General features: G+C 40.7%; 1 protein-coding gene and 1 long non-coding RNA gene across 2 annotated transcripts in view; one reads left to right on the top strand and one right to left on the bottom strand.

Annotated features, from left to right (window-relative positions):
* LOC105484161 (polypeptide N-acetylgalactosaminyltransferase 8) overlaps nt 1-26,132 on the top strand; it is a 63,346-nt gene that overhangs the window by 20,329 nt on the left and 16,885 nt on the right. Inside the window, exons 3-6 of the mRNA XM_011745525.3 lie at nt 8,264-8,430; nt 13,274-13,457; nt 14,197-14,394; nt 14,895-15,009. Of these exons, the coding sequence (XP_011743827.1) occupies nt 8,264-8,430; nt 13,274-13,457; nt 14,197-14,394; nt 14,895-15,009 (664 nt within the window). The remainder of the gene's footprint in view (nt 1-8,263; nt 8,431-13,273; nt 13,458-14,196; nt 14,395-14,894; nt 15,010-26,132) is intronic.
* Nucleotides 13,345-14,984, bottom strand: LOC139356913 (uncharacterized). The gene is made up of 3 exons (XR_011609440.1): nt 14,847-14,984; nt 13,975-14,073; nt 13,345-13,482 (listed from the first exon to the last, which is right to left on the bottom strand). It is a non-coding gene; the product is annotated as an uncharacterized lncRNA (long non-coding RNA).

The raw sequence follows: 26,132 nt of genomic DNA, 5'->3' as shown, positions 1-26,132 counted from the left end.
ATCTTTGGCTCTCAGCATTTGGATTATGATGGGCCTGGGTGTGTATCTCTGCATTCGTTCTACTTGGAATTCATTGAGTTTCTTGGGTCTGCCTCAAAAAATTTTGAGAATGAATATTTCTTTTGGGGATTATAAAATGTATCATAAATTGCAGCCTCTTAGTACTAAGATCTTATAGCTGAATTGAACAGACATCAAGTGAAAAGAAATTGTGACCAGGCCATTCATGAATTGCTTTCTCTTTATGCTTTTAACCATCAGAGCAAAGTAATCCACATTCAAGATTCGACCTGTGATTCATGTAGTGCATGACAGTGGCTCAGTGTATGGTTTGATTGATGAATTGGTACTTTCTATCACATCACCCTAAAAATGATTCTCTAGCATCCCTGATTTTCTGAGTTAGAAGGGAGTAGGAGAGCCTTAAATGAAGAAGAGAAAACTACTTCTTTACCAAGGCCTACTTATTTCAACATGTAGATTGCTTTACCTTGGATGTTTCACTGTAAGGTATTTAGAGGAATATTTAAATGAATTAGCTTGTGAAAGAAATGGTGAAACATTTCATCTTTCATGCCAACTCCAACTAACTGGTAGTGACTACCTGAAGTATTGTAGTGGGAAGACTTTTGAGTCAATGTGATCAAAGACATAAGTGCTGTGATCTATTAGCAATGCCTGCTATACACAAGGAAGAGGAAATGGTGGCAATTGTGTTAGTATTTGCCACTTGTGACCTGGGAGGCAAGTAGGACCTAATATATTTTCTGCAGGATCCACTGTATAATTTAGGTCTTGAGGCATGAGGATAATATGCAGGGATCAATTGGTAACTGGAGCTGCTTTGTTCTTAATTTTGGAGCATTTAGGTTTCATTCCATAGAGATTAATTCATGAAACTACTTCTCAAAAAGTTTCACTATGGTGAAAACTATATATGAATCAAGTGCCTCTATATACCTTAATAATGTCCGAGTCACATCTGATACTTATAAACCAGGAGACAACCTGTCTTCCCTGATGCCCATAAAAAGATCCATGTGGCTCAGACACATAGATTTCAGAGCTAAAGCATTCTGGAAACCTTCATGGTTTGAGTACTACAGATAGATAACTCCACTGACTTTACTGAAAAATAAGTCATTTAGTGAATGAAAGCTGTCATGTAGAATCTTGAATTTAGCATAGGCATTGTATGCTATTTAGTCCAGCTTCCTGCCAAGTGAGATGCCAAAACGATTGTGGTTCCTACGTTTCCTCAGCTTTCTGGATAGCTGTTTGATACCAGAAAGGTACCAGCCCTGGCAGTTCTCATGTTGTCATGTCCTCTCTCTACCTCTCAGGGACTGGAGAAAGGCTTCTCAGGAGAGTGTGCTGTGTAATTGGAGAATGAAGCAGTCACTTAATTGAATTTGGATAGATATAAAATACCAACAAATGATTAAATAATTAAACACACAAAAAGGCGCAGCTTCAATAATTAATCTCTAATAGAGAGCCCACCTGCTATGAACAGGACCACCTACACTATTTGCAGAGCCCAGTGCAAAATGAAAATGAGGGACATTCGTTAAAAAATAATTAAGAATTTCAAGATGATAAAAGTAATGAATTAAATCAATGGGGGAGACCTACATGTGGAGTCCTGTGTGACTGCCCAGGTTGCATACCATGAGGCTGGCCCTCCCAGTGTAATATATATTCTCACACTGGGATTTTCTAAGGCAAATTATGCCAGCCACATAATTTGCCCTGGGAAATCCCAATGTAAGAATACATATTTTGCAACTGATTAAAGTCTGTTTGCATGTATAGAAATTAGATTATGTGTTCCACACAACAGTAGTTTCAGGCAAAATTGTGATATGAATAAAGTTTATCTTTCCAGCTGTAGCACATAGAACTTACCTTATCTCCTTCTGCCATTCTCTCCCCTTGCTTGAGGTGGTACACTGTGATTCTCTACTGGGAGGAGTGGCTAGAGATCGGTTCCTCTAGATGTCATCCAACCAACAAATACTTTTTCAGTATCTTCTGCTGCACTCTTCAGTATGATAGCTACCAGTCACATGTGGCTACTTAAATGTAAATTAATTAAAATTATTTGCTTGAGGTGGCACACTGTGATTCTCTGCTGGGAGGAGTGGCTAGAGGTCAGTTCCTCTAGATGTCATCCAACCAACAAATACTTTTCCAGTATCTTCTGCTGCACTGTTCAGTATGATAGCTACCAGTCACATATGGCTACTTAAATGTAAATTAATTTAAATTAAGCATTTAAGTTTGGTTATATTAGCCATATTATAAGTGCTTGATAGGCATGCGCGGCTAGTAGCTATCAGTATGTATAGGATAGATATAAAAGATTTCATCATTGCAGAAAATTCTACTGGATAGTGCTGGTCTACACTTTCCAGGTCAGGTGCTGGTGATGCAGGGAGGAGGGAGAAATTATTCTTTTGGAACCAGAGGAGGCACATTTCCGACCTCTTTTGATTGATGTACGGTGGGTAAGAAAATGTGGGTATGGATAAGAGAAGTGTCGTGAAAGCATTTAGAATATAGACAAGAATGTGCAAAAGATGCATAGGAAACAGGGCAGAGGAAATAACATCTGAAGTCACTGATGTGATTATGTGGATTAGAGGAAAGAGAAGTTCAGCAGAATTTTAATCAGTCTTCAATTTAACATAATCACCTATTCTTACTCTCAATTAAATACAGATTTATTGTATAACCATCCCATACCAGACATTAAGAACTGCCACTAGGCTTTAAAGAATTTAAAGTTCATCTCTGCCAGGCTCCTCAGCCTGTGCTTTAAATATTGATCATCCTCAGGCTTTAGTCCAAGGCTCCTTTCTGCTGGTAGTTAAGGTGATTTTATCCACTTACGAATTCACCACTTACATGGCAATGACTCCCAAATCCACAGGACTGTAATCCAGACTGTTCTTCTGAGGCTCCAGGGCTATATATGCAGTGACCTGCCAGGGAATTCCATGGTGTGACTCAGAGGCATCTCAGACGCCACACGGCCAAACCTAAGTTGATCCACTTCTTTTTCTTCTCTTATTGCTCCTAGCTCAGTGAAAGTTGCCATTGTCCAAGTGATAATGACAACAAGAACAAAAATAACCAGCAAAGTAGTAAGAATAGTAGATAACCTTTATGGAGCTTCTTTTATTCTGAGCACTTATGCACATTACCACATTTGAACCTCATAATAATACTATGATGTGAGGATTACTCCTCCTCCTACTACTATTACTATTAATACTATTGCTGCTAACCACCACCACCCTCACCATCTTATAAATAAGGAAAGGAAGAGAAGCACAAAAAGATCATGCAGGTAGAAAGTGACGGCTGTGACTCGAGTGAACACAGGTCTTTCTGGAGACTCTGCTCCTACTCTTATTTACTGTACCACCCTCTTACAGCATTGGTATCACTTGGGAGCCTGGAAGAAATTCAGGATCTCAGACCCCGCTCCGACCTCCTGATGAGTCGGTACTTTAACAAGATCCCCAAGTGATTTGTGTGTGGGTATTCTTAGTATCTGATAATTTTTTTGTGATCTAGTATTGCCCCTTCAACTTCCACCTGCCCACCACCTTTGAGTAATGAGTGAGACGGGGAAATCAGATTGAAAGTATCTTTCTCTTGCTCCTTTCTTTCTCCAGGGTAGGCCTCAGGTGAGGTCTTCATACCTTCCCACCTGTATTGTGGTGTCCACATGTGGCTGATTACCTTCTGTTGTCTTCATGGCAGCCAGAATGGTTTCTTTAAAATGTTAATTTGATCATACCAATTCTTTGCTTAAAATCCTTTAGTCCCTCTAGGATAAAGTCCAATCTTCCTAGCTTCCAATGTCCAGTCTTTCTGATATGTCCATCCTCGTATCTCTTGGCACTGCTACTAAGAAGGGCAGTTCTCCAAGGAGTGTGTGCTCTTTTGTGTCGCTAGCATTCATCTGCATTTTGGCTTTTGCCTAAAATCCCCTTGCAATTTGAGAGGCTGCAATTCAAATGCCTGCCAACATACATGTTGTGAGCATTTTGGGTGAGGGCGATGGTGAATGGGTGAACAGCGAGCTACACTGTGAGTAACTGCAGCAACCCTGGTTCTGGACAGAGCAGGGGCTATGTCCCGGAAAAGTGGTTGCAGTGAGATAAATATTTGCTTTGTCAAAGAGACAAGAAGTCTGGTTTTGTAGGTTGGCAACTACTTTAAGTCTTTAAAAAATGTGTGGATTGAGGCTTCCTTCCAGAATGGCAAAGTGTTGAGTGCAACATTTTCTTTCCCTAGCAAAACAACTATTTAACTGGAAAAAACCATAATTATTTAAATTTTTTAACAAACTGTTCTAAGGAAATATGCAAATGGAAAAACATTCTTTCAAGAAAATCTACTAAATATCCTTCAGAACAGCAGGAGTCTGTGGCATTGGAGCCATGACTTGTTCCCCCAACCCACCCTCAGCTCTGTCTTATGGAAACTTCACAAGGTTATCTGCTCTGGTGGCTGTGGTCAAGAAGGGGGCTCCCTGTCCCTGCAGGTCCTAGCATACATAGGTCCTTGGTATCACCCCAGGAAGGGCAGGCCACCCACATTTCACATCTTCTCCTTCCTCCACTAGGAATGCAAAAGTTGTATTCCTACTGGAGGTGATTGAGGGAGACAGTTGTGACTCCTTTCTTTTATTTTGCCTCTACTCATAGGGTGAAATTTCAACTCCAGGTGCATGAGTCCAAGAACACTGGGCTCCAGTTGCTCCTTCTCCAACTTGCTGTCAGAGTGGAACTTCCATACCAGAATGCACAAACTAGGAAGACCGGGAGCTCCAGGGGCCACCACCTCCTTTCCCCCAGTGCACGTCTACCTGTAGAGCAAGGTGTCATTCTAGAAGGGCCTCTGTCTCCACCTCCAGCTCCTGTGCAGTGGTGCAGAAGTTCTATTCAGGAAGAAAGGCAAGATGAAAAGCTCCCTAGCTATGTTTAAGGGACTGACCTTATTTAGAACAGAGGATAAAGAAGTCCAGCCAATGATATTGTTTGAAGCAATAGAGATCTTGGTAGAGAAAATTAAAACGTATGCTCATAGCTCCATAATACTGGTGGCAACAAGCAAAATGGCAGAACAGCCAGAAATTTAACAGGAAGAATCGGGGAAAACGATTGCCAAGAAGAGCCCTCCTTGGATCACACTTATCTCTGGGTTGTCTAGAAGTTTGTGTGCAAGCCCCAGGCTGAACCTGCTCAGGAACAGCAAGAGTTGAATGAGGGGAAGACTGAAAATTATTTGCCAACCAGAACACAGATCCATCAGCAAACGGCTGAATCCTCACCAGCACTAGGGGCTGAAGCCCAACCTCTGAACAAATACTGCTTGAACAGTAAACTGCTCTGACTCAGAGGCAACAACTAGGAAGCCAGGGTTAAAAATAAAATCATGCGCATCCCTGGGAATCTGGAAGACTGTGTGCATACCTAAGGCTGTGCTCTCTCAGGAGTTATCACAGAAAAAAATCCAAGCTACCAGTATGTAGGTCAAAATGTAAACTCCCTGAACTGTGATCGCAGCCTCCATGCCACCTATGTTCAGGAATCTAATCCACCAAGGAGCTTTAAATCCAATCTTTGATGAATAAGTGGCTTATGATGACCCACAAGCAGCCCCTAGGTAGCCAGGCTAAAAGAGAAAAACAAGAAGAAAAAAAAAAAGATCAAGATCATGAGCATTAAAGGCTGAACACTGCAGGAGAAATAGATTTTGTAGACCTTGCAAATTAGTTTAACTAAGTTACCGATTGAATAAATAAACAACCAAGCAAATTACAATGACATTTACCCATTTACTCCTGGGTTATATACAGAGTTACTAGATACTTTGTCTAAAATGACACGTTTTTAACAAGAAATTATGAGACATACAAAGATACAGGAAAGAGCAGTAACTAGCGCACAAGTGAAAACAAAGCAACAAACTTTAGAAGGGGCCCAGATATTGGACTTATCTGATAATGACTTCAAAGACATCATTATACATATATTCAAAGAACTAAAGTTAGCCATGTCTAAAGCATTAAAGGAAGGTTATAATGACAAGGTCTCATCAAATAGAAACTATCAATAAAGACTTATAAAAAGGTGCCAAATGATCATTCTAAAACTGAAAAGTACAATAATAAAAATGAAGAGTTTGACTTTCATTTTCTGATCTGGCTTTTAAGGAGCTTAGAAGTCCCCACTGTATCCTAACAGCAAGTAAAAAGCTGAAAAAAATGGAAAAATAAACTCTTCTCAGCTCTTATAGGGAAGTGACCTTGCAGGGCAAACTCCTGCCCCCAAAATTGGACAGACAGACGGGTAGATAACTTTACCAGAGCAGAAACCATGGGAACCAGTGCGAGGATAGGAAAACCTGAACTGTAAATTGATGAATTGTGGACAAGTCTGAGAATTAAACACTCAGGGAGACCCAGTCATAGGGGCTCCTACACTTGTGTACATTTTACCCCCCAGACCTCTACCAGATCCTCAGTAAATATCAGAGAAAAATCTCCTCCTGCCTCTGGGAGGGAGAAGGGAAAAGGTGAAAAGGAATCATTTTGAAATATGCCAGATTATTCTGTTCTTCTTAACAAGGTCTGCCCGAAAGAGAAATTATTTTACCAGAGCCTAACCTGCTGGAGTTGTATGATAGCCTAACTGCTGTGGTTTGAATGTTTGTCTTCTCTGAAACTCGTGAAAATGTATTTGCCGTTGCGACAGTATTGGGAGGTGGGACCCTGAAGAAGTGTTTAGGTCATGAGAGCTCTGCTCTGGTGAATGGGTGAATGCTCTTACCCCGTCATTATCATGAGAGGGGGTCTGTTATCGTGGGACTGGGCTCTTGTTCTTTTCATCCTCTCTTTGCTCCTTCTGCCATGGGATACCTTCTGCCATGTTATAATGTAGCATGAAGCCCCTCACCAGAGGCCAGCACCTTGATATTAGACTTACTCGCCTCCAGAACCAGGAGCCAATAAATTTCTGTTCATTATTAAGTTACCCAGTCCCAGGTATACTGTTATAACCGCACAAAATGGACTAAGGCACTAACTTACCTGGGAGAAGGGGAACAATCAACTCCAGCCTGCTTTAGCTTTCTCCATGGTGGAATGAAAATACCCAACTTTAGCTCCCTCTATCCTTTTACATGGGGGAAAAATATACACTTAAATTTATGATCAACCGATTCTTGACAGGGATGCCAAGACAATGCAATGGGAGAGAGAATAGTCTGTTCAACAAATGGGTGCTGAGACAAGTGGATATCTAGATGCAAAATAATAAAGTTGGACCCCTCATCACACCATATACAAATATTAACACAAAGTGGTCATAGATGTAAATATAAGAGATAAAACTATAAAACACTTAGAAAAAAATGACAGCAAATCTTGGGCGATAGGGGTCGGCAAGAGTTTCTTAGGTATGACACCAAAAGCATAGGTGAAACAAGATTGAAAAGTTGAACTTTATCAAAACTAACTTTGTTTTTTCCTGAAATAACACCATCAAGAAAGTGGAAAGACTGCCCATGAAGTGGGGGAAAATACTTGCAAACCATATGTCTGATAGGAAGTCTAGAATATATAAAGAATGCTTATAAAACTCAATACCAAACTAAAAATGGGCAAACATATAGAAAAAAACTTTTGGAGCTGATAGATACATTTATTACCTTGATTACGATATTGTGGGTGCATGTGTATCTTCAGTTTTTGTATATCAGTTTAACCCCAATGAAGCTATAAAAAGGGTAAACCAGTGCCTAGCATATGGTAAGCATTTAGTAAATACAGGCTAGTTTGCCACCTGTGTCTGGTGGTGAAGTAGAGGGTGTGTCAAAGGTGACTGGGGTCTGATAACATGGGAAAAGGGCTGTGGCAATGACTGAAAGAAGGCTGCCAGCAAGGAAACGAATCCGGGTGTAGAAGAGGAATGGGAATTCCTTTTGAAGTATGTTGAATGTTCAAATGGAAACATCTGGTAAAGATTAATAAAAAAAGATTTTATCCCCATAACAGGAGAATTTTGGATAAACGAATATAAAATCTTGCTACTGTGATAAGCCACTAAGAGTTTTGCTTTTCAGTGAGTTTGAGGGGTGGGTGAATTGGTCGATATAACATCATACACAGTGAAAGGAAAGATGGGATAGCAATGTTTAAATAATTAAAAAAATAATATGTTATAAAAATGATCTCTTCTAGATGTCTTCAGAAGACATATCCTTCCCAACTCCCATCCCTCAGTGTCATTCTCATATTCATGAATGAAGCTCTGTCCATTATACAACGGGCCATCACCAGTATCATCAACCGGACACCCTCTCAATTGTTGAAGGAAATCATCTTGGTGGATGATTTCAGCTCAAATGGTGAGCAACGTGATCAAAGAATAACTGTAAAAATGACCACTTATCACCTGTGCTTGGCTGGAAAGAGGTTTTGGTTTACAGTTGAGGACACCTTGGGTTTCTCATGCAGGGAAAATAAAAAGATCATTGGTTGAGGGTCTGTTTGTGCTAGCCACATTTAATCTTCACAAAGTCAAGACAGAGGATAATTATCTCTACACGGATGAGGAAACTGAGACACCAAGAGCTCACACAGTGTGCTTAAATTGGACCGCAAGCCAGTGGCAGAGGTGGGAGTTAGGCCAGGACTGTGTACCTCCAAATCTACCTGTGCCCCTCTTATGCACAATGGAGGAGCCTGGTGGGGGGTGAAGCGGAGTCTAGAGAAGGACTCCAGATACCAGGAAGGGACTTAGAGTCGCTCCTTATGAAGAGCAGACCACTCTCTCTGGGTCATGAAGCCTGGAGGAAAGACAGCTTTGGGCACTGACTCTTCACAGTGGCAATGGCTCTTGCCCACAGGGTGCCCCTGCCCTGAGTCTACCCCACCCAAGGAAGAGATGTAGAAGATAATGGACCTGAGTCCTCACTTTCTGAGTTCATGGTCCCGGCTTCTCCTTTATAAGTGTTATGTCCTTGGGTAACTCAACGTCTTCATGTTCTGATTTTCTTATACACAAAATATGGATGTTGATGATAATAACTATTTTATGAACTATAGTGAGAATTAAATGAGATCATAATGGCAGCTAACATTGCTTGTTCTAAGCACCCTACGTGCGTTACCTTTTTTTTATGAGACGGAGTTTCTCTCTTGTCACCCAGGCTAGAGTGCAGTGGCGGGATCTTGGCTCACTGCAACCTCCGCCTCCCGGGTTCAACCAATTCTTCTGCCTCAGCCTCCTGAGTACCTGGGATTATAGGCATGCGCCACCACCCAGCTAAGTTTTGTATTTTTAGTAGAGATGGGGTTTCACCATGTTGGCCAAACTGGCCTTGAACTCCTGAGCTCAGGTGGTTTGCCCGCCTCGGCCTCCCAAAGTGCTGGGATTACAGGCACGACCACAGTGCCTGGCCATGTTAACTATTTTAATCATTACAACAGCCCTATGAGGAAGGAACCACTTTTTGACCCATTGTGTAGATGCACAAAACTAAGTCACGGACTGATCAAGGAACTTGCTCAACATCTGACAGCTGGTAAGTGACAGACTTGAGATTTGACCATAAACTTCAGAGTCCAGAGCCCTAGCCCTAACTACTATGTTCCCTTTATAATACCTGAATTATGTAAAGCATTTTGCACATGGTGGCCTCTCAGCAAGTGTTGACTCTTAGTTTTATTAATTTTGTGCAACAAATAAAAGACAGTAGAATTAAGTTACAAAAACTTAGAGGTTTGGGCTAGCAGTGAGGAAGAATTTCCTGACTATAAGCGTTATGAAGTGGCAGCTCATTGGAGGCAGAATCTGTTCCTTCTCTGTGGATCTCTAAGTACCAGATAGGTTGTTGTACTTTCAACCTGTCTCTCAGGAGAGAGAGCAAATTAAATGACTGCTTAAACCTTCTTTTTAAGGCTCTTCCATACTAACAATACTTATCTTCATCCTTTGCATATCTTCCTCTTTTTTACTTCCAATGTAACTAAGCAAAAAATAAGAAGGTACAATTTTTAGAGCAAAATTCCACGGAAAACCAAAGAAAAGAGACTGGTTTCATTCATTTCTGAGCATGGAGACTGGTACCCAGTTGCACATCTGGTTTTCCGAGCCAAAAATAAGATCATGATTAAAAAGACCTCTGCCCTGGACTTCTGAAGGCACCCTGGCTCTGCTCCCTGCCTGAGACAACCGCAGGCCAGTCCCCTCACCTCTTTGGGACTCAGGGTCTTCTTGAGGCAAACACAAGAATTCAGCTGGAATAGTGTGAAAGTTATCTTTTTCTGTTAAAAAAAAAATGTCAACACTATACTCTGTGTTCTATGGGGTGTAGATGAGACTTAATTCAGGACTTTTTCCTGGGGAACAATAAAATAAAAAAATACAAGATTACAAACACAGTGTAGACACATAAAGAAAAACCAAAGCTTGCTTATTGTTCTAAACGGCACTCCATTATAACACATTCCTCTCATTTAGATCTGAAACCCACGTTGGTTTTCCACAGAGATGATTTGTTTGGATGGTCCCAGAAAAGGGGACTGTCAGCCATTCTTTGGTGTTACCGGGACAGGAATTAGAGAGTCTCTGTCATTAACCACAAAAACACCAGCCAAACTGAGCCCACACTGAGCATAACTCAAATCTCTGTTTTGTGTTAAACAGGAAAATAAATGGAAGTCTTTATCATGCCTACAGAAGGAGAAACTCACTATCCATGTGAATTTGGGGGCAAGTGACTCAGCCACTTCTCACCTCAGTTTCTGCATCTGTAACATCAGGAAATACTGGTGCCTACTTGATAGGACCACTTTTGGGATTAAATCATATGTGTGAAGGCCTCAGGAGAGAGCCTGTTCCCATTACATGCTACTGTTCTGCTCCTCGCCTATCTCAGTATTATTTGCAGTACTTTTGAAATGCCACAACCTGGTGCCAGAGGTTTGCCTCCTTTCTGTCTTTCCCTAGATGTTAAGCTTATTCACGTCACTCAAATATTTTGAGCTTACATGTTAAATGCCACTCAAATGTTAGATGAGGTGTAAGCTTTTAAAAAATTATACCAAGGTAGATGGAATGCTGTATTTTCTTCCTAATTTTAGGAACATTTCACAATCAACAACTACATGTTGAGTTTCTACCATGTGCCAGGCAGTGGGCAGGGAAGAGGATGTCAGAGAGTTCAAGTTTCCATCTTAATGAAGCAAGACACATCTGTGGAAAGATACTTCAGTGTGTGAAGAATGATGTGACAAACCGAGTGAACTGTCAGTGAAAGAAAGCGTGGTGTAGGGGTAGGGGGTGTGATGATCTAAGAAAGGTTCCTGGAGGAGGTAGGCTTGGATTGGGACTTGAAGCTTCATAGGATTTGAGACAGCAGAGAAAACGAGGGAAGACTTGGAAACTGGGTTGGGGTGGAGAACTAGGGAGTGCCGAAAGAAAGGTGTGAACACAAATGAGGAATCCAGAAGCACCCTGAGCTGACCAGCTTGGAATAACAGGTTTTGGGGAGGAGACCAGTAGGAGGGCAAAGCTGGGAAGGGAGCATAGGTTGTCTTCAGAAAACCCATTGAGGCATCCTTAATTTTTGTGCTATATGATAGGCATTATTTTTCAGGAGGTGACTCAGAATCTATGGCTCATAAAAATTTGGAGTTGGAAGGGTCCAGACTATCTGGTACCTTTCCTGAATTTCTTAAATTTATATATATATATATTTTTTTTTCTGAGAAAGAAACAGAATCTCACTCTGTTGCCCAGGCTGGTCTCAATCTCCTGGGCTCAAGCACTCCTCTGCCTCGGGCTCCCAAAGTGTTGGGATTACAGGCATGAGCCACCGTGCCCACTATGGTACTTTTCTCTAAGTTGAAGAAACAGACACATCCAATGGGAAGTGACACAGAATGATGTAGTGACTGAATTAGAATCTAGATATTCAGGTTCAGTGGCACCTCCTGTGGATTACTGACTAAAAGTAGTGCCTGGGTAGGTGTACAGACTGGCCACCTTGGCTACCCCAGCTCACTCCCAGAAGAAGCAAACAGCCTTAGATGTACCGGCTCTGCTTGGCACCTTCAATAATTGAGACAATCACTCCTGAGTGCAGCAGATCTAAAATGGGGTAAATTTTACTGCCACAGTCACTTAGGTGTTGATTCCAGGTCTTGATCACTCTGGGTCTCACGAATATGCTCTTCTTTCGAGAGAGGAACCAGCAAGAACCTCATTCCTTGGCTATGGGGAGAGAGGAGAGGAGAGGGAGGGAGGACTTAATAAACCCAGCCAGATACTCAGAGTTCTTGAGGCAGTGTGTTCTGGGGGCTAAACACAGCATAGGTTCACATCCAGGGCATACCACTTACTAGATACGTGACTTGGAAAAGTTTTTAAAACTCTTTGTGCCTCAGTTTCTTTATCTGTAAAGTGGGGATATTGTAGTGCCGACCACATGAGATACTTTCAGAATTAACTAAATTTTATCAACGAGTAACTCAGAGTCATTTGGTTAGATATTTTGCATACGGTTCAGTGATTTGCATGAAAGTTGTTTTCTTACACGTGAGGAAGTCGGCGGTAGGCTGAGCCCAAGAACAAAGCCACAGACAAGCTTTATTAAAAGAGAGGGAAGAAAACTACCTGAGAACAATCTGGGAATAGTGAATCTTGTTTGCGTAATTTTTGGGCTAAATTTACTAGCTAGAAGCTGGCAAAGAGATTAATCTGTGCATTCTGTCCCAGTTGGTCCTTAAGTAGGTCAACTGGGAATATCCAAAACAAAACAATTTTCGTCATTTATGGATTCTCTAGAGTCTTGAGAGTTTAGCTATGAAGATGTTCCAGGCCTTCCTGCAGTGTTGTCCGTCAACGTGTGCACCTTGGGCTAGATCTGTCCTACTCATTCTCTCAAGAACTTCTCAATGTGAAAAAGCACTTACAACAGTGCCTGACATGTAGTAAGCAGTATTATCATTCTAAGATAGTTTAACTGTGAGGGAAAGGAAATTAGGAATGATCACAGTACACCTCAGGTGAAAGGGAGAAGACAGGCAGGTGCAGGGGAAATACGACTTATTTTCTAGCTGACTCTTAGAAGTGCCCATTTTATGCTGGAGGTAGTCCAGTCACGATTATATGATAGTATAAAACTTTTGTATCACATTGATTGTTGCACTCAGAATTGCTATAGGTGTGCACTTGATTGACAGGAGAACTAAAGGTACACTTGGATGAGAAGATTAAGCTTTACAACCAGAAGTATCCAGGACTACTGAAAATAATACGGCATCCTGAGAGGAAAGGTCTTGCTCAAGCCCGCAACACTGGCTGGGAAGCTGCCACAGCAGACGTGGTCGCCATCTTGGATGCTCACATTGAAGTCAATGTTGGGTGGTAAGGCTCAAAGAGGCTGATTCTTCTGGAAAGGGCAGAGAGGAGACATTGTGCATGTACAGAACACAGGACAGGATACTGTGGACATAGGGAAAGTCAGTACTGGGCCTTAAATAAAGGGACTCTCCAAAGGAGCATGCTTTTATGCAGGCATTTTGCTTGGCTAAGAGAAGTAGCATGGTGGAGAGTATTGACAGTTGGATCATAATTCTGACTTTACCAAATACTTTGTGAATTTGAGTAAGTCACTTCACTTAACTAGACATTGTGTCTTCAACTGTAAAGATGAGGAGATTAGCCTTTGGTTATTTTAAAGGTTTTTTCCCCAGCCCTGAAATTACATAATAAAATAAAGAGAACTATGTTCTTTAGAGAATGCGGAGAGTCAGACAGGAAAGAAGCATCATCTTGGAAACAGGGAGAACCAAGAGATAACGTAAATTCAAGGAGTAATATACATACTGATAATGCTGCTTCACAACGGCCTGGGGGTGCTACTTGGGTACTAATTTCAAACCTGTTCTTGACGCGGGTTGGCTGCTAGCAGCTTCAGCTATCCCGAAAGGTACAGAGATTCTCTGGACTCTGGAGAGTTCTACTCACAACCCAGCACAGCCTAAATGGAGGAGGTACTCAATGTCAGGGCAATGATAGCAAGGTGCTTGAAACAGCTTTATCTGCTGCCTCCTACTGCTTGTCCTCATACCCAAGCTGGGCTTGCTGCACACTCTTCTTCTAGGGCAGAGCCAATCTTGGCTCGGATTCAGGAAGACCGCACCGTGATTGTGTCTCCTGTGTTTGACAACATTCGTTTTGACACCTTCAAACTGGATAAGTATGAACTGGCAGTTGATGGGTTTAACTGGGAACTCTGGTGCCGCTACGATGCACTGCCACAAGCCTGGATTGATCGGCATGATGTCACTGCCCCAGTGAAGTAAGTCTGAGGAGGTTCAGGGAACTTGAGTAGCATGTGGGAAGGCAGGAATGAACTGCATGGATTTTGTTTATCTTTGGTGGTAGTACTTGGGGTGACGTGGAAGGAGGGGAGGGGATGAAGTGAAGGACAAGGGATAGAAGTCATCCCAGTTAAGAAATCACAGACACTTTGAGATATTTAGGGACTTTCAGGCAAAAATCAAGCAAAATATTTAAAATTTTGGAAAACATTTTGGCCATTTCAAGCATTAACTGGCTATGAAGTAAGGATACCTAGGTGAAAAAGATGTAATTTCAATATATTTTGAGAAGGGTTATGATAACACAGTGGGCCAGGGAAAGCTGCATGCGCTTAGTCCAGCCTGAGAGTTTAGGGAGGGCCTTCATGATAAGAACAGACTTAGGTAGAGTTCTGAAGCCCAAATACTCATTGAGCATCCCACCCCTCACCTCCGCTCCTCGTGGAGAGATTAATGACTCTTGCTGTGTGCTCTGTAGGAGTCCTTCAATCATGGGCATCCTGGCTGCTGACAGGCACTTCCTGGGAGAGATCGGGTCTCTGGATGGTGGAATGCTCATCTATGGAGGAGAGAACGTGGAGCTTAGCCTGCGGGTGTGTACATTTCCCTTCTCTTTATGGGACAAGGCAGAAAGGGGAATAATAGAAAGGTCGTAGGACCCCTAGAATCCTAGAGCAAGGCTGAATGTCATTGGCTTGAAGGTGGATACATTCTCATGTTTCCAGGTGACTGGGCCAAGGACGGGGGGGCAATAGGACTTCTGGAGTGGACACTCCTGGTATAGCCCATATAATCCGGGAGGTGTGGGTGGGAAGGGGTCAAGTTGGGACTGAATAGATAGATGTCCCTATTTCACTTGAGGACTCTGGGCATTTTTCACGCATCTCCTGGGATAGATTTAACCTTGGAGCAGTCAATTCTCTAGAAGGCCAAAGACAGCAAAAACAGGAGTGGGCAGTGTGACCAGGGAATGCAGACATGTGGGCAGCCAGCCTGCTTCTGTACTCACAGCCAGAGCAGCTGACGTGATAGCCTGAGTTTGTGCTGAGATATAAATCCTCAAACCAGTGCTATAAATCCTCAAACCAGTGCTAGTTCTGACCAACTTCTGTGTGTCTGGAAAAATACTGGCTTCACACTTCCGCAGTGATACCTCTTGTCTGCCCCTGCTGCTTCCCGTGCTTGTTTAGATCACATGAACAACCTAAATTACAATAAATGCAATTTTAAATTTTCGTGGGTGCATTGTAGGTGTATATATTTAGGGTGTGCATGTGGTGTTTTGATGCAGGCATGCAATGAATAATAATCATGTCATAGAGAATGGGGTATCCATCCCCTCAAGCATTTATCCTTCGTGTTACAAACAATCCAATTATATTCTTTAAGTTATTTTAAAATACAAAATTAAATTGTTATTAACTATAGTCGTCCTATTGTGCCATCAAATAGTAGGTCTTATTTGTCTTATTCATTCTTTGTAACTATTATTTTTGTACCCATTAACCATTCCCATCTCCCCCGGTTACCCTTCCTGGCCTCTGGTAACCATCCTTCTACTCTCTATGCCCATAAGTTCAATTGTTTTGATTTTTAAATTTCACACGTAAGTGAGAAATACAGTGTTTGTCTTTCTGTGCCTGACTTATTTCACTTAACATAATAATCTCCAGTTCCATCCATGTTGTTGCAAGTGACAGAACCTCATTCTTTTTTTTAATGGCTGAATAGTACTCTATTGTGTACTACATTTTCTTTATCCATTCATCTGTTGATGGACACAGATTTCTTCCATATCTTGGCTGTTGTGAACAGTGCTGCGACAAACAAAAGAGTGCAGCTATCTCTTTGATTTAGTGATTTCCTTTCTTTTGGGTATATACCCAGGAGTGGGATTGCTGGATCATATGGTAGCTCTATATATACATTTTTTTTTTTCTGAGGAACCTACAAACTGTCCTCCATAGTGGTTGTACTAATCTACATTCCTACCAACAGTGGACGAGGGTTCCCTTTTCTCCACATCCTCTCCAGCATTTTTATTGCCTGTCTTTTGGATATAAGCCATTTTAACTGGAGTGAGATGATATCTCACTGTAGTTTTGATTTGCATTTATCTGATGATCAGTGATGTTGAGCATCTTTTCACATGCCTGTTTGCCATTTGTATGTCTTCCTTTGAGAAATGTCTATTCAAATCTTTTGCTCATTTTTGGATTGGATTATTAAATTTTTACTTATAAAGTTGTTTAAGCTCCTTATATATTCTGGTTATTAATCCCTAGCCAGATAGGTAGTTTGCAAATATTTTCTCCCATTTCGTGGGCTGTCTCTACACTTTGTTGATTGTGTCTTTTGCTGTGCTTTTTAACTTGATGTTATTCCATTTGTCAGTGTTTGTATTGGTTGCCTGTACTCGTGGGGTATTGCTGAAGAAATCTTTCCCCAGACCAGTGTCCTAGAGATTGTCCTCATTTTTTTCTTGTAGTAGTTTCATAATTTGAGGTCTCAGATTTAAGTCTTTAATCTATTTTCATTTTATTTTTGTGTATGGTGAGAGATACAGACCTACTTTCATTCTTCTGCATATGAATATCCAGTTTTCCCAGCACAATTTATTGAAGAAACTGTCTTTTCCCCAGTGTATGTTCTTGGTATCTTTGTCAAAAATGAGTTCACTATAGGCATGTGGGTTTGTTTCTGGGTTCTCTATTGTGGTTCATTAGTCTATGTGTCTGTTTTTATGCCGGTACCATGCTGTTTTCATGCTGTTTTGGTTACTATAGCCCTGTAGTATAATTTGAAGTCAGGTAATGTGTTTCCTCCAGTGTTGTTCTTTTTGCTAGGCATAGCTTTGGTTATTCTGGGTCTTTTGCAGTTCCACATAAATTTTAGAATTGTTTTTTCTATTTCTGTGAAGAATGTCATTGGCATTTTGATAGGGATTGCATTGAATCCGTATATTGCTTTGGCTTGTATGGACATTTTAATGATATTGATTCTTCCAATCCATGAACATGGAATATCTTTCCATTTTTTGGTGTCCTCTTCAATGTTTTTCATCAATGTTTTATAGTTTTCATTATAGAGATATTTTTTACTTCTTTGCTTAATTCCTAGGTATTTAATTTTATTTGTGGCAATTGTAAATGGAATTACTTTTAAACATTTCTTTTCAGATTGTTCACTATTGGCATACAGAAATGCTACTGATTTTTGGATGTTGATTTTCCATCTTGCAACTTTACTGAGTTTATCAATTCTAATAGTTTTTTGGTGGAGTCTTTAGGTTTTTCCAATAAAAGATTGTGTCATCTGCAAACAAGGATAACATGAACTTCATCCATTCCAATTTGGATGCCTTTATTTATTTCTCTTGTCTAATTGCTCTAGCTAGGACTTCCAGTAGTACACTGAATAACAGTGGTGAAAATGGGCATCTTTGTCATATTCCAGATCTTAGAGGAAAGGCTTTCATTTTTTCCCTGTTCAGTATGATATTAGCTGTGGGTTGTATACGGCTTTTATTATGTTAAGGTATGTTTCTTCTATACATAGTTTTTTGAGGAGTTTTAAATCATGAATAGTTGTTGAATTTTATCAAATGCTTTTTCAGCATCAATTGAAATGATCACATGGTTTTTGTCCTTCATTCTGTTGATATGATGTTTCACATTGATTGATCTGCATGCATTGAACAATACTTGCATCCCAGGGATGAACCCCACTTGTTCATGATGAATGACCTTTCTAATGTATTGTCACATTCAGTTTGCTAATATTTTATTGAGGATTTTTGTGCCAATGTTCATCAGAGATATTGGTCTGCAGTTTTCTTTTCTTTTCTTTTCTTTTTTTTAATGTGTTTTTGTCTGGTTTTGGTATCAGGGTAATACTGGCCTCATAGAATGAGTTTGGAAATGTTCCCTCCTCTATTTTTTGGAAAAATTTAAGTAGGATTGGTTAGTTTTTCTTTAAATGTTCAGTAGAAATCAACAGTGAAACCACTGAGTCCCAGGTTTTCCTTTACTGGGAAACTTTATTACAGCTTTGATCTCATTACTTGTTATTGGTCTGTTCAGGTTCAGGATGTTTTTCCTGGTTCAATCTTGTACGAGGTTCATTGTGTCTAGGAATTTGTCCATTTCTTCTAGATTTTCCAACTTATTGGCATACAGTAGCTTATAGTAGCCAGTAATGTTCCTTTGAATTTATGTAGTATCAGTTGTAATGTCTTTTTCACCTCTGATTATATTTATTTAGATATTCTCTCTTTTTTTCTTAGTTAGTCTGGATAAAGGTTTGTCAATTTTGTTGAACTTTTCAAAAAACCAACTTTTTATTTCATTGATTTTTGTTGTTGTTGTTCCTTTTTTTTTTTTTTTTTTTTTTGAGATAGAGTCTTGCTCTATTGCCCAGGCTGGACTGCAGTGGCACAGTCTTGGCTCACTGCAAGCTCCGCCTCCCAGGTTCACGCCATTCTCCTGCCTCAGCCTCCTGAGTAGCTGGGACTACAGGTGCCTGCCACCATGCCCAGCTAATTTTTTTGTATTTTTAGTAGAGACGGGGTTTCACCGTGTTAGCCAGGATGGTCTCAATCTCCTGACCTCGTGATCCACCCGCCTCAGCCTCCCAAAATGCTGGGATTACAGGCGTGAGTCACCATGCCTGAACTGTTTCATTGACTTTTTTGTATTTTTTATTTCAATTTCATTTATTTCTACTCTGATCTTTATTATTTCTTTTTTATTTTTTAAATTTCATTTTAAGCTCAGGGGTACTAGTGCAGGTTTTTTATATCAGTAGACCTGTGTCATGGGGGTTTATTGTACAGATTATTTCATCACCTACAGATTAAGCTTAGTCTCCATTACTTATTTTTCCTTATCTTCTCCCTCCTTCCACCCTCCACCCTCCAAAAGGCCTCAGTGTGAGTTGTTCCCCTCTTTGTGTCCATGTGTTCTCATCATTTAGCTTCCCCTTAAAAGTAAGAGCGTGTGGTATTTGGTTTTCTGTTCCTGTGTCAGTTTGCTAAGGATAATGGCCTCTAGCTCCATCCATGTCCTTGCAAAGGACATGATTTCATCTTTTATGGCTGCATAGTATTCGTTGGTGTATATGTACCACATTTTCTTTATCCAGTCTATCATTGTTGGGCATTTAGGTTGATTTCATGTCTTTGCTATTGTGAATAGTTCTACAATGAACATACATATGTATGTGTCTTTATAATAGAATGATTTATAATCCTTTGGGTATATACCCAGTAAAGGGATTGCTGGGTTGAATGGTATCTCTATCTTTAGATCTTTGAGAAATCACCACAGTGCCTTCTACAATGGCTGAACTAATTTACACTCCCATCAACAGTAGACAAGCATTCCTTTTTTTTCACAACCTTGCGAGCATCTGTTATTTTTTTTCTTTTTAATAATAGCTACCTGACTCCAAACTATACTATGGGGCTACGACAACCAAAACATCATGGTGCTAGTACAAAAACAGACACATAGACCAATGGAACAGAATAGAGAACCCAGAAAAAAGACTGCACACCTATAACTATCTGATCTTCAACAAATGTGACAAAAACAAGAAATGGGGAAAGGATTCCCTATTCAATAAATGGTGCTGGGATAACTGGCTAGCCATATTCAGAAGATTGAAACTGGACCTCTTCCTTATACCATATACAAAAATTAACTCAAGATGGACTAAAAACTTACATGTAAAACCCAAAACTATAAAAACCCTGGAAGACAACCTAGGCAATACCATTCAGGATATAGGGATGGGCAAAGATTTCATGACAAAGATGCCAAAAGCAATAGCAACAAAAGAAAAAAATTGACAAATGGGATCTATTAGTTATTTTCTATTACAATTTTGGGTTTGGTTTCCTCTTGCTTTTCTAGTTCTTTAAGATTCATCATTAGATTGTTTGTTTGAAGTTTTTACTCTTTTTGATGTAGGCGCTTAGCGCTGTAAACATCCCTCTTAGTACTGTTTTTGCTGTAGTCCATAGGTTTTGGTTATGTTGTGTCTCCATTATCATTTGTTTCAATGAATTTTCCAGTTTCCTTCTTAGTTTCTTCATTGACTCACTGGTCATTCAGGGGCATATTGTTTAATTTCCATTTGTCTGTATAGTTTCCCAAATTTCTCTTGTTATTGATTTCTAGTTTTATTCCACTGTGGTCAGAGACAATGCATGCTATTATTTTTATTTTTTGAATGTTTTAAGACTTGTTTTGTGACCTAACATATGGTCTGTCCTTGAGAATGATCCATGTGCTGAGGAGAAGAATGTGTATTCTGCAGCCACTGGATGAAATGTCTGTAAGTATGTATTAGAGACACTTTGTCTATAGTACAGATTAAGTCTGACGTTTCTTTGTTGATTTTCTGTCTGGAAGATCTGTCCAGTGCTGAAAATAGGATGTTGAAGTCTTTAGCTATTATTGTACTGGGGCCTATCTCTCTATTTAGCTCCTATAATATTTGCTTTATATATCTGGATGTTCCAGTATTGGGTGCATTTATATTTAAAATGGTTATACCCCCTTGCTAAATTGACCCCTTTATTATTATATAGTGACCTTCCTTGTTTCTTATAGTTTTTGTCTTGAAATCTATTTTGTCTGATATAAATATAGCTACTCCTGCTTTTCTTTGGTTTTCATTGGTATGGAATATCTTTTTCCATCCCTTTATTTTCAGTTTATGTGTATTTTTATAGGCGAAGTATGTTTCTTTTAGGCAACAGATCAGCGGGTCTTGTTTTTTCATTCATTCAGCCACTCTATGTCCTGATTGGAGAGTTAAGTCCATTTACATTCAATGTTATTATTGATAAGAAAGGACTTCTGATATTTTGTCATCTGTTTTCTGGTTGCTTTGTGGTCTTTTCTTGTTTCTTTTTTTCCTGTCTTCCTCTAGTGAAGGTGATTTTCTCTGTTGATATGATTTAGTTTCTTGCTTTTTATTTTTTCGTGTATCTGTTGTATGTTTTTCGTTTGGGATTCTCATTAGGCTTGCAATACTATCTTATCACCCATTATTTTAAGGTGATGACAGCTTAACACTATTTATATAAACAGACAACCAAACAAGTGGGAAAAAAAACAAAACAAATAAAAACTCTACACCTTGACTTCACCCCCCTGCTTTTTAACTTTCTGTCATTTCTATTTATATATCTCACTGTACTATGTCTTGAAAAGGTTTTGTAGTTATTATTGTTGATTGATTCATTATTTAGACTTTCTATTTAGGATAAGTGTAGTTTATACACCACAGTTACAGTGTTATAATATTCTGTGTTTTTCTGTGTACTGACTATTACTAGTGAATTTTATACCTATAGGTGATTACTTATGGCTCATTAACGTCCTTTTCTTTTTGATTGAAGTACTCCCTTTAGCATTTCTTGTAGGATAGGTCTGGTGTTCATGAAGTCCTTCGGCTTTTGTTTGTATGGGAAAGTCTTTATTTCTCCTTCATGTCTGAAGGATATTTTCACTGTATATGTTGCTCTAGGGTAAAAGTTTTTTCCTTCAATGCTTTACAAATATCATGTTACTCTCTCCTGGCCTGTAAGGTCTCCACGGAAAAGTCTGCTATCAGAAAGTATAGGAGCTGCATTGTATGTTGTTTTTAGAATCCTTTCTTTATCCTTAATCTTTGGGAGTTTGATTATTAAATGCCTTGAGGTAGTTTTCTTTGGGTTAAATCTGCTTAGCATTCTGTAACCTTCTTGTACTTGGACATTGATATCTTTCTTTAGGTTTGGGAAGTTCTGTATTGTTGTCCCTTTGAATAAACTTTCTACCCCTTTCTCTTTCTCTACCTCCTCTTTAAGGCCTATAACTCTTAGATTTGTCCTTTTGAGGCTATTTTCTAGATCCTGTAGGCATGCTTCATTGTTTTGTGTTCTTTTTTCTTTTGTCCTCTGACTATGTATTTTACAAATAGCCTGTCCTCAAGTTTACTGAATCTCCCTTCTGTTTAACCAATTCTGCTATTAAAAGACATTGACGCATTCTTGAGTATACCAATTGCATTTATCATTTCCAGAATTTCTGCTTGATTCTTTTCTGTTATTTCCATCTCATTGTTAAATTTATCTGATAGAATTCTGAATTCCTTCTCTGTATCATCTTGAACTTCTTTGAGTTTCCTCAAAACAGCTATATTAAATTTTCTGTCTGAATGGTCCCATGTCTCTCTCTAGGATTGGTCCCTTAGTTCATTTGGTGAGATCATGTTTTCCTGAATTATCTTGATACTTGTAGATGTTCTTCTGTGTCTGCGCATTGAAGAGTTAGGCTGCTTGTTGTGAGTAAAGACTACTTATTGTAGCCTTTACTGTCTAGGCTTGTTTGTACCCATCCTTCTTGGAAAGACTTTCCAGATATGCAAAAAGACGTGGGTGTCATGATCTAAGCTGTACCTACTTTAGGGGGCACCCTAAGCCCAGTAATGCTGTGGTTCTTCCAGACTCATGGAAGTGCCACCTTGATGGTCTTGGACAAGATCTGGAAGAATTCTCTGGATTACCAGGCAGGGACCCTTGTTCCCTTCCCTTACTTTCTCCCAAACAAACGGAGTCTCTCTCTCTGTTCTGAGCTACCTAGAGCTGGGGGTGCAGTGACACAAGCACCTCCGTGACCACCTCCACTGCGACTGCTCTGGGTCAGACCTGAAGCTAGCACAGGACTGGGTCTCACCCAAGGCCTGCTGTGACCACTCACTGCATACTTCCTATGTTCCCTTGAGACCCTGGTGCTCTACAATCAGTAGGTGGCAAAGCCAGGACACAGGACACAGGCCTGTGTCCTTCCTTTCAGGGCCATGTATTCCTCCAGGTCCCAAGTGGGTCCAGGGGTGCTGTCTGGCAGTCAGAAACTAAAGTAAAATACCTTAAAAGTCTACCTCATGTTTTATTATATTGTGGCTGAGCTGGCACTCAAACCACAAGACACACTCCTTCCTACTCTTCCCTCTTCTTTCCAAAGTTAGAGGCCAGTGCCACCACAGGCCCACAGGAAGTACTGCCAGACTACCACTCATGTTCCCTTAGGGCCCAAGGATTCTCAAGTTAGTTTATGATGAATGCTGCCTGGCTTAGGACTCACCCATCAGGGAAGTGGGCTCCCTTCTGGCCCAGAGCAGGTTCAGAAATGCCATGTAAGAGTCAAGTCCTGGAATCAGGGACCCCCAAGAGACTGCTTGGTGCTCTACCCACCTGTGGCCAAGCTGGTACCTAAAGCCACCAAGTCTCAGAGACTCACCCAAGGCCCTCAGTGTAGTATTGGGTATTGCTGCTAGTTGTTCAGTGTCCCGGGGCTTTTCACCTAGCAGGTGATAAATGCTGCCAGGACTGGGTCCTTCCCTTCAAGGCAGTGAGCTCCCTTCTAGCCAGGGTATGTTTAGAAATGTCAGCTGGGAGCTAGGGCCTGGACCGGGGACCACACAACTCTGACTGATTTCCTCGCCTGCTGTAGCTGAGCTGGTATCCAAGATGCAGTCAAAGTCCTCCTCACTTCTCCCTCCCCTCTCCTCAAATGGAAGGAAGGGGTCTCTTCTGGAGCTGTGAGTTGTGCATCCTGGGGTTAGGCGACGGGTAATGCCAGTACTCCCTTAGTGGCCCCAGCTGGTGTTTCAGTAGGTTGTGTGACCTGCCTCCCCACCCGCAATTCACTGTCTCTGGGCCCAGTTCAGCACTAGGATTCACCTAATAGTTGCCTAGACTGCCTTTCAGGCTTACTTAGAGACTCAGAGCACTGTAGCCTGGTGGCGAGGTTCGGGGGAACTCAACGTCCTACTTCTGGGATCAGTGATTTCCCTCTGGCTGGGGCTGGTGTAAATGCTCCCTCTTTGGGTGGGCAGCAGCTGAGTTTGGTTCAGTTTTCCTTTCTGCTCTAACAGGACAGCACTGAGTTCAACGCCTCACAATTGCTGTGCTCTTCCTTCTCCAACACACAGAAGTGCTGTCTACACCACACTGCAGCTAGTGGGGATGGGGGAAGGGTAGCATCAGTGATTCACCACTGTCCTTTCTCCCTCTCCAGTGCCTCTTTCAGCAATATCAAGTTAAAATATGAGTACTGTGAGTGTTCACCTGATTTTTTGGTTCTTATGAAGGTGCTTTGCTTGTGTAGATAGTTGTTAAATTCGTATCCTTGTCAGGGGGACGATTGGTGGAGCCTTCTATTCCACCATCTTGCTCCACCACCTCTCCCAACCTGAATTTTTGTGCTCTATAAGGGAATTCAGGATGCAAACCAAGAAAAATAGAGAAATTACAAGTGCAGATTCAAAATATGTCAGTGTGTTGGTTAACTCTTGCCAAAAAATGTCATGCAATAAATCAACCCAAACTGAGTGCCTTAAAGCAACAATAATCAATTCTCACAGATTTGCAGATCCAGCTGGCTCAGACGGAATGGCTGTGATCCACACATGTTCACTCTGGGGCTCAGGCAAATGTGGGATAGCAGCTACCTAGGACAGAAAGCTCTTCTTATGGTGTACAAGAGGGCCAATGGGACCATGTGAAGTCTTGTAAGGCCTAGGTTTAGAAGTAGCAAGCTATTTCAGAGTATAAGTCACATGGCCAACCCTAAAATGGTGTGAAGAATTAGGGCCAATAAATTTTCATGCATCAGGATCAATTTAGAAGAGGTTTTGTGGATAAAATATCATTTCCACAGTATCTCTTTTACCTTTTTGGTATAATCTTCGGGGCCTGATTAGAAGGGGCTGGCCTGTGGGTTTGTGTTTGTTCTCGGTAGTTCATCTTTCATCTTTCAAGCTAAGGTTGAACTCTTAAAAGAGGCAATGGAAAGTAGTGGAAATTACACAGGTATTGGAGACAGACAGACGTAAGTCAAAATCCTGCTTTGCCACTCAAGAGTTTGTGTGCAACATACAAGCCCTCTAAACCTTACCTCCTGCATCAAGCACCTCGTATGGTGAGTGATACACGGTTTACACTCAATAAATGTTTAATGGTAAAAGTGACAATAATAAGAATGTCAGGGTGGTATTGTAATAAACACTGACCCTGAGTTCTAATGCTGTCTCTACTAACTCACTGTGGACTAAGCTTCTATAAGATGACCTTTTTTTCCCCTCCAAGCCCTGAAATTCTGTGCTTGTGACAATGTGATCTCTGGTCCATTGCGGTGTCTGGAGGAACAAAGTAATTTCCCATCTAGAGTTTATTTCATTCCACTCTCTTTAATTTCTTTCTAACTGAAACTGAAGACCCCATAGCCATGTACTGTACCCAATAAGGACCCACTCAGGACTCCACATTTAATGTTAACAAATGAACTTTTGAGTCTTGTCTGGGTTATACCTTAAGCCATAATCCTTCTTTGGCAGAGAAAACTAACTTTTATTGGATGGTGGTTGATATGGTTAGGCTTTGTGTCCCAACTCAAATCTCATCTTAAATTATAATCCACACAATCCCCGCATGTCAAAGGAGAGACCAGGTGGAGGTAATTGGATCATGATGGGAGGGTTTCCGCCAGGTTGTTCTGATTGTGAGTTTTCACAAGATCTGATGGTTTTTATAAGTGTTTGGTAGTTCCTCCTGCATTCATTCTCCTTCCTGCCGCCTTGTGAAGAAGGTGCCTTGCTTCCTCTTCGTCTTCTGCCATGATTGTAATTTTCCTGACACCTCTCTAGCCATGATGAATTGTGA

The sequence above is a fragment of the Macaca nemestrina genome, chromosome 10 (genome assembly GCF_043159975.1).
Source record: "Macaca nemestrina isolate mMacNem1 chromosome 10, mMacNem.hap1, whole genome shotgun sequence".
NCBI lineage: Eukaryota > Metazoa > Chordata > Mammalia > Primates > Cercopithecidae > Macaca > Macaca nemestrina.
Note: the sequence above shows the minus strand (reverse complement) of the source record. Positions and strands in the feature narration are given on the sequence as shown.